We start from the raw sequence: 8,995 nt of genomic DNA, 5'->3' as shown, positions 1-8,995 counted from the left end.
TCTCTCTCTCTCTCTCTCTCTCTCTCTCTCTCTCTCTCTCTCTCTCTTTGTGTGTGTGTGTGTGTATAAAGAATGCATCAAATGTCTATACCACCCACCACCCGGATATGAGACTGTATGTTTCCACACAAGTGAATTCAAGCACTGGTCTTTTCCTTAATCAATGATCAGGCTCCTGGTCGGGTATTGCATCAAAGATGTCTTTCAATCTCCCCCATCACTTCACAGATGCACAAATAACTGCTCACTGGCTGAGTGTGTGCCTGGCTCACTTCAGAGGTGGGAAGGGTTTGCCTGGATGTGCTGCCTGTCAGCGTTATGAAGAGCATCAAGGAGTCTGTGTTCTCAGGATGGAGTGGGGCATAGGCAGCACTCTTACCATCAGCTGCTTGATGGTGGTGTGGTCCTCAGCCTCCCGACCAGAAGCTGGCTCCTTGTGCACTATCTCCACTCGAATATCATTTTTGGCTGATACAACACCTTTGAGATCTGGACATAAGATAAGAAAGTGTAGATGAAAAAAAATCAGTTCTCATCTTTAGGCAAGGGATGTCAACTGCTCCACAGCCCCTTGCTGCCACCCCCTTTCCCTACTCCAACTCAGGATTTAACCACCCCCCAGACTCTAAAATTTTAGTTTTGCAGGTCCCCAACCCATAGAACTTCTGTAGAGATTGACTGTTGGCTTGATGGGCTTCGAAGACTGGCCACCTAGCTTCTGCAGCATCTCTTGTGGTTGGAGAGGTTGTCCTCATCCATCCCTCTACCTCATCTGGCCTGGATCTGAGTCCCCATTCCCTTCGAGAAGGCTTCTCTGCCTGTCTCCACTTGGATTTGAGCTCTCTGTCAATAGGGCCCCAAATCTTATTGTTAAAAAGTCCTTAAGGTCTCTCAGCCAATCCAGAGCGCACAGAGGTCTAGCTTCCCCGAACTACAGGAGCAGTCTGTTAGACAAATCTTGTTGAAATACGCTCCCTTGTCATGTCTGTGGAAAAGCATCAAGGGAACTTGTGTTGGAGAGTCACAAGGTGGTAAGGTTGCTCAGCTGGGAATGGAGGATACGTGAGGAGAATCAAAGGCTTTCTCTAACAAGTGAAGGATGCGAGGCAGTCATAGGTTGTTGTGGTGACTCAATGCATTCTGATCCTAGGAGCTCAGAGGTGGTTGGGGCTCATACAAGCGGTACCATCTAACCCTCTAATATCACCAGTAAGGAAATGGAGGCCGTAAATACGTGTGACTTGCCCAGAGTCACAGAGTAGAAGATGCCACTTCTCCTGTCTTCAACTCATCTCTGCCATCCTACCTTTCCCTTACCTCTACCAGTCACACGTAACTCCAGAGCTGAGCCCGGTACGGAGGCCCCATGTCCATACATTCTTTAAGAGTGTACTGACCCTAGATCTGTATTGCTAAAGATGAAAGACCTTGAAAAGCCTGTCCAGGGCAATTCTTCGCATGCTTTTATGCCCTGTGTGGGTGACTTGCTTTTCAGGTTAAGCTAGCAGTCTTTGCAGAGCAAGGAGGGTCAAGCCATCCTGTTCCCTCTGAGGTTTTTCTATACACTCCAAATCACAGCGCTGTGTATCCAACCCAGAATGCTAGTGGCCCGTCATGCTTCATGGAGGCCAGTTGAGTTTGGTTCGGCCTCAGTAGGGTTCCCACTTGCTGCCAGACACCCTCCAGGTACATAACAATACATTATACCCATCCCTGCCCCAGGAGCTCACAACAATGTTGTGGCCCCTGTTTTTTGTACTCCTGCTTACTTGCTCTCCTGGGTAGTCTAAGCCTGGCATTTTTCTCTGTCCCCCTCCCTGAGATCCCGGGTCTCCCTCCCGTACTTCTCTGGGAACGGGCACAGCAGAAGGCCACAATGGTTGCCATTAGGACGAGGAAGGCCACGCCAGCTCCTACGGCTACCCCGATGATGACGGCCATTGGTACAGACTCTGTGGGGGGAAAAAGAAACAGACAGGGCTGATGAGGGAAGGAGAAAACTACTGTCCTGCTAGGGCCCCACCCAGTCCCCCAGGTGCAACCCCTGCCAAGCTGGGGCCAGACCACTGCCATGTGGGACCCTCTTGGGAATGCCTTGTGGGGCCTGGGCAGGCACAGACAGTTCAATAGGGGTTAGCTCTGGCTAGGAATGTTGAGCCAGGATAGAGGACACTGGGTAGGTGGAGAGTAGGGAGGAGCCAGGGGGAGGGGTAGATGCTAGAACAGGGTAGAGAGCCAGGGAGAGGAAAACTGGAGATGCAGGACAAGGCTAGCCTAATTTAGCTCTCTTCAGCATTAAGGGAGGGATCTATAATGCATGTAGTGGTTAGTGACTCATAAAGCCCAGGGTTTTTCCTTGACAACAACGACAACAACAACAACAACAACAACAACAATGGTGATGGCTCCTGCCCTTGCTCGTCCAGTTCCTTCCTTTCTTCCCTTTCTGTGGAACAAGGTGGGTACATACAGACAACCAGTTCTCAGGGCTTTCAGCTCTGAGGCAACTTCCCCCTCTGGCCTGCTGGGAATCAGGACCTATGCTGCCCCATACATGTCCACGTCTTGGGACCAGGGGAGACCCATTATAGCTTCCTTGCTACCACAGCGCTCAGGAGAAAAGGTCCTTTCTTTTTTCTTGACCTCCATACCTCACTCCTTCAAGGCCAGCCCTTCAACATCCACCATCCTCCATCCCCAAGGGTGCAGAACTCCTCACCCTGGTGAGTTCCCCAGTCTGCCTCCTGGCCTTTGCCAAATGGGCAGGACTAGCAGGTGATGCTGTGGGGGCAGGGAGGCTGCCTTTCTGTAAAGCCCTGTGCCTTCCGTGGATGCACACAGGCCCTGAGCACATGACTTTAGGCCCTGAGTAGTCTACCTGTGGCCCTGAAGAGCTCGGAGAAATTCTGAGGAAGGGTGAAATTGGATTGTAATGAACCCAAGCCCCTCATTTGGGAAGGACACTGAAGCCCAAAGAAATTGGTGACTTGTTCATGGGCGTGTGTGTGCCTTCTGTGTGTGAATGAGGTCAATCCAGGTCTCCTCATCCTCCTCCCAACTCCACCCCGCTGTTCTCTGTGTCACGTGGTATTCTCCGGACTGCTGCCCGGTTGTGTCCCTTGCTCTATGACATCTTTACCCCACATCTCCATGTCTCTTGTCTCCAAAATGGAGTAGTAACAGTGTCCCTTTAGAGATCTTTAAAGATGTTCGGGGAAAGAGTGAGAGTAAATGTCTTGGGGCAGAGCCAAGGGCCCAGCCTTCTTTAAGTATTTGGCCCAGTTCCTTTGTGTGTGTGGGAAGGACAGTAGCAGACCGAAGTCTTAACTGAGAGGAAATTCCTCTGAACACCTGAGCGCCTTCCCCACCCGTGTTCATCAGTGCAGCTTGGATGACCCGCAGAAGGTGAGGTGATCTGGAGCTATGGATAGAATATCACTGTTCTTTCTTTCTTTCTTTTTTTTCCCTCTTGATGTTTTGGGAATGAAATTCAGGGTTTCATGCATACTACCTGAGTGCTCTGCTCCCTGACCCCTATTTACTAAAGAGAACAAACAAACAAACTAACAAACAAAACCACTGAAATTCTGGTCCCTAAGCTGTTGCTGTGAAGTAGGGGGCACCTATTAGACAGGCCTGGTGTCACAGTACCCCAAGATTCACACACGAATTTTCTTGTTACCTACCTATTATTGGCCAAGACCTACAGAGGTGACAGGAGGTGACCGAGAGGAAGTAAGGATGGCAAATCCCAAGGACTGAAAGGGGAGCTGTCGGGATTGAACTCAGAAATCAGGACCAGGGGGGGAAAAAAGCTGAGATCTCAACCAAGCTGGCTTTGACAAACATGTGTTCCTAGTTAAACTTCCTTAGTCCTGTGGTTTGAATTTCTTTCTTTTGTGTTTGATCTAGTTCTCGTGGGATTCCTAGGGAGTTTCCTAAGGAAAACTCAGGGGTATCCCTTCTCTTCTCAGAGCCAAGGCACACTCTCTTAGCATCCCCAGGCTTCAACTTTTCATCCATAACTCGGGGAGCTGAGGCAGCAGAAGTTTGGCTGCTGCTGGATCATCTCTAAATCCCCATTTCTTGCACTGTTAATAGCAGGGGGTGGGTTTCTTCTCTTGGCAGACAGGGGCAGAGGAGAAGGGCTCTATGAAGACAGGCGGCATCCCTTACTTTCCCTGGCCTCTTGGATTCTGGCTTAGCTCACTTTTTCAGACTACTTCTTTCTGGACAGAACATTCCTTTGAGAGGGACTGAGGAGGGATTGCCTTCCTTATCTTCCTCTTTATCTGAGGAAGGGAACTGGGCATGCGGGGGTCTTGGCTACCAGAGGTGGAAGGAATAGGAAATAAATGCCTCCACAGGACTTGGACCTCTAGCGATCTGAAGATGTAAGTGGCAGATAATTGCATGCTGCCTCTGGATGGACCACAGGGCCTCTGTGGGATGGCTGTAGTCTGGATTGGTGCTCTGAGAAGGGCACGTGTGTCCAGGGAGCAGGGGAACATAAACTCCACATATAGCTCATTAGAACAGTGACAGAGGCCAGGCAACCAGTGTGGGCAGAGAACTGGGACAGAGGACCCTCAGGCGTTGGCCAGCCCTGTGGAGTAGGATTCACCAGGTCCTGCTGTTCTCCTCTGGTGTCCTGCCTGGGTATTCAGAGGGAATAGTTGTCTAGATGGAACAAATCAACCCATGGAGCTTGATGACCACTTTGCTATGGGAGCCCTGGAGGGCCAGTGTCCAGCAGTGTCGGCTTGATGATGAGATAGATGATGTTTCCATGGCGGGGATACAGGGAACGGGGGAGGCGGTGAGCCAGCAAGCATGAATGGTACAGGCCCCAGGCCCCTGGGGAACAATGTTGAGCTGGTGATGTGCTGAGAGGAGCAGAGTCAGGGAGGGCCTGGAAATAGAGGGAAGCTGGGGCAGGGATGAGAGCCAGGGCTTCTGAGGACAAAGGGTAGGAGGAGAGCAAGAGTTGCGTCCTAGAGAGGAAGGAGCCCCGGGCTGTAGTATCAGGCAGGTGTTTGGGGTCCCTGGACGCCAGCTGCTGGGAGCCCCCTCCCACTGCTCTGACTGCACTGAGCCTTTGACACGGGGAGGACAGAGAACTTAGCAGCCTCCCTGCCCCCTTTTGAGCCCCTCCCCTACTAGCCGAGTCCCTCCCTCCATCCCGGGCAGTCTCATCGGCTCCTTCCGTACCTGCTTCCAGCCCGGCTCCCGACTTCATTTCCGAACCTGTTTGGAAATAAAGCAAGCGTCCACAGCCAGGGCCTGGCTGGCCAGGGTGGGGCGGGACAGGGGGTTGGTCACCTGGAGGGGTGAAGGTGGGGTTCCCTTCTCTGGGACCGCTCCATAGATCCAGGATCCCCCAACTGAACTTGAGTTCATTCAGCCTGATATGGCCCTCCAGAGCAGGGGCAAGGACAGAGAGAAAAAGTTAAACCTAGAGGGGAGGTTAGGTGGATGGGGGAGGGGTGGAGATGGGACTACTAAAGGAGGGCACAGGGGAAAGGGCATCAAGGGAGAAGACAAAGAGGGAGGATAGGTAACAGGGGACCAGGGAGGTTTGGATGATGTGTGGATGGTATTATGCAAATTTTATGCAAAGCGTTATGCAAAGCAGCACCTATTAGGAAGAGGTGTTTGGAGACACTGAGACATTTGATCTGTAGGTGTGATGACCGGCCACCTCATGATTTATTGAGGCTTGTGGGGTCTGGCTGGGAGCAATTGCTGGGCTTCCAACCTTTGATCCAGAGGCCCAGGCCTGCTGAACACCACCCCTGAACCCTGAGGCTGGGAACTAGCTGGCAGAGGGAAGATCTGCAGCCCATTCCGTTCTAGGACCTAAGGTGCTACTGACTACGGGCTGAGTGAACTTCTCTGGACTAGGTCTCATCTTCCGGGCACTCTCCATTTGGTAATCTGAGCTGGAGAACTTTAAATGGAGACTGGAGATCTCTTGTTTGTTCTGAGACGAGGGCTTGCTATGTTCCCCAGACTGGTCTTGAATATGTGGGCTCGGATGATCCTGCTACCTCAGTCTACTTCGTCACTGAGAGTTCAGGCACATATGACCATGTCTAGCCAAGCTCTTAGTATCTGATTAGCAGCTAGGACAGTGGGCTTATGGGATCATAGTGATGGATTACAGAGAGATAAGGTTCCTTCCTCTTTCCCTCTCTCTCACACAAAATCCAGCTGCTCTGTGCTCTGTGCTCCAGAACTGACCAGAGTCTCCTCTAAGGTACAGCAGTCCAGGTGTCTCCTGGGGGGATGCAAGAGGTCTGATCCCAGCCCCCATCCCCTCACATAAGCACTGCTACTCTTTAGCGTTAGCCTTGGCCTATTCTTGGGACTTCTTCTGTTCTATCATGTTTGGGATAGGTTTCTCAGCATGTAGGCCCAAGCAAAACCTAGCAAGGGCACTCGGGCATCAGCTCAGAGCCCTCAGGGGAGGGAAGAGTGTGTGGAAGCCAGGGTGTTTGGGCACCATTGGGTGTTTATCACTGCCGTCAGCCAAACTCACTCTGTGGTCACCCTTTCCATCACTCAGAGTAGTCTCTGTTCTCTCGGCGGGCTCAATACCCCTTGCAGCAGAAGGTAGCTATGTGAGGCTGCATTGCAGTGAGGAAGAGCACTGTGCCCCATCTTTAGATCTGCTCTGCATTCCCTGGTCCCCTGGGCACCGTGGCAGTCCTCACCTTGTTCCTTGAGTCGGATGATCTCCGTGTCAGAACCGAAGCTGTTCCAGGCTGTACAGTTGTATATGGTCTGGAAGTCAGCACGCACAATGTTGCTAATGGTCAGAGTGGAGATGACGCCCTCCTCGGTGTTCACCGTCTCCACTGTGTAGCGCCCTGATGTCCCCGACTCCAGCACATTCTCCTTCCAGGACCAAGCCTGCCGGATTGGGCAGGATTAGGTGAGATCATACCTGGACCTTAGTATTACCTCTCCAAGACATTGGCAAAACTAGGATCATGTTCACAATCACTGCCACGCACCACCGACACAAACATGTGTATTTGCATACGTGTGCCACACACAACAAACCTAAATACATGTCACAAATATAAACAATCCACACCAGCACTTTATCATGCAGGGACATAGATATTATGTCAAACATATGACCAGCACGTGCATACACTGATGTGTGTGCATGCACATGCCCCACACTAAAAACACACCCACACATGTACATTATAAAACACATGTAAGTACTCAGCACCCATATGCATATCAACACATGCAAAAGCATAGTATACATACTATGCCACAAACTATGAAAATAAATACACATGAGCAACACATTACACACATGTATGGCATAAGCACAAACACTACACATACACACAACACAAACCGTGCATTCAGAAGTATTCATATGCCATATCCCATCACAATGCACATGTGTGTATGTACCACTGTTCACATAAATATAGTCACAACATAGAAACATATGCTATACCATCTATGCATATCAACCATACCACATACCACACAATACAAACTTACATACATGTTTATATATATACATTACAAACCACATACTACACATACATGTACTTGAAATACATACACATTCCATGACGCCAAAAAATCACATTAGACATTGAATTCCACCAGCATGCAAAAATAAATATACATACAACATATTGTGTACTCATACTATATCTCATACAACACACACACACACACACACATACACACACACCAAGAACACATAGATGCACATATACATACCCTAACATATGCACACACCATCATACATGTGCATCACACATACCACGTGCATACATGCATCACAGTATATAGCATAACACACACACATTGCATGTATATATATCCTTTTGAGCATATACATGCATATCCATACATATTTCAGATACATATTTCAGATCGGGGACACCTCAGAGGATATTTCCCTCCCTGAAGGGTACCCTATGTAGCTCTGCATTGGGAACATTTTGTAGGCAAAGAGGAAGCCTTTGTGGCAACATAACCCTGTACATGGTCACTTGTCTAGGCTTCCTTGCCAGTGCTCCCTGGTGCTGAGCCTTGGAGAGACAGAGACTTTATAATTTTTGAAGGAAGGTATTTACCAGACTGCTTTTCAGCTCTGAATGTAGCAGAAGACAAGCTTGAACTGCTTATCCACTGACTTCACCTCCCACTGTTGACATCATGGTATTGGGGACCATCAAGACTAGTCTGGGGACTTTCTTTTTTAATGGGAATATGTTCAAAATGGAATGCTCCATCATCTCTGTCTCTCTTTGTTTATAGGGGTGATTTTACATGAACTCTATCATGTCCACCATGTCTATAATCTTGCTCCATGTTCAATGCTAGAAAGTACAAGTGAGGGCTTGGCTTCCTTCCCAGCTGTGGGGCTATTTGTGTCATCTTTGGTTGTACTCACTAAGGCCAGCACCTGTCACCACTGTGACAACTGCAAAGGTCACCAGACACTGCCAAATGCCTATAGGGGACCTAGTGAGAGCCACTAGCCTAGAAAGAAATACCAATAAAGAAAAAGATGATGTAAACATGCTCAAGGGTGGTGGAAGGGGAATCTTTTACAACGGCCACAAATTATAGTTACAGTTAAAAAAAAATAAGAGTGAATGGGGAGACAGAGTTAATAGTTACAGTGTGCAATTATTTGCAATGTTGTGTCAATCTTTCAGACAGCAAATGAACCAGATGCCCGGGACAACATTTAACGGCAACAATCCTCTAACAATGTCTTAGTTTACCAGGCAGCATTGCTGGCACACATAGGCTCTTATTTGAGAAGTGTCCATCTGAGCTACAGCCTTCCAGCATTGCTACACTGCAGAGTTGGCCTCTGGGCAGTCTTCTAGTAAGACCATCTGTCGTAGTTTGAATGAGACTAGCTCCCGTAGGCACATATGTTTGAATACTTGATCTGCATTGGTGGAACTGTTTGGGAAGGATTAGAAAGCGGCGGATG

The 8,995-nt window shown here is 49.3% G+C and overlaps 1 protein-coding gene across 4 annotated transcripts in view; it reads right to left on the bottom strand.

Moving 5' to 3' along the window:
* The window catches only part of Kirrel3 (kirre like nephrin family adhesion molecule 3), a 555,026-nt gene that overhangs the window by 6,425 nt on the left and 539,606 nt on the right, over nucleotides 1-8,995 (bottom strand). For 2 of the 4 annotated variants that reach the window (XM_028776178.1, XM_028776179.1), the window contains 3 exons: nucleotides 6,717-6,915; nucleotides 1,845-1,952; nucleotides 380-489 (listed from right to left, as the gene is read on the bottom strand). In XM_028776178.1, coding sequence (XP_028632011.1) covers nucleotides 380-489; nucleotides 1,845-1,952; nucleotides 6,717-6,915 — 417 coding nt within the window. Of the gene's footprint in view, nucleotides 1-379; nucleotides 490-1,769; nucleotides 1,953-5,211; nucleotides 5,248-6,716; nucleotides 6,916-8,995 lie in introns of all 4 variants that reach the window. The other 2 variants (XM_028776175.1, XM_028776176.1) reach the window with 2 other exon arrangements.

Source organism: Grammomys surdaster, unplaced genomic scaffold (assembly GCF_004785775.1).
Source record: "Grammomys surdaster isolate TR1022 unplaced genomic scaffold, NIH_TR_1.0 266, whole genome shotgun sequence".
Taxonomy (NCBI): domain Eukaryota; kingdom Metazoa; phylum Chordata; class Mammalia; order Rodentia; family Muridae; genus Grammomys; species Grammomys surdaster.
The sequence above is the reverse complement of the archived record's forward strand: the minus strand, read 5'-3'. Positions and strand labels throughout refer to the sequence as shown.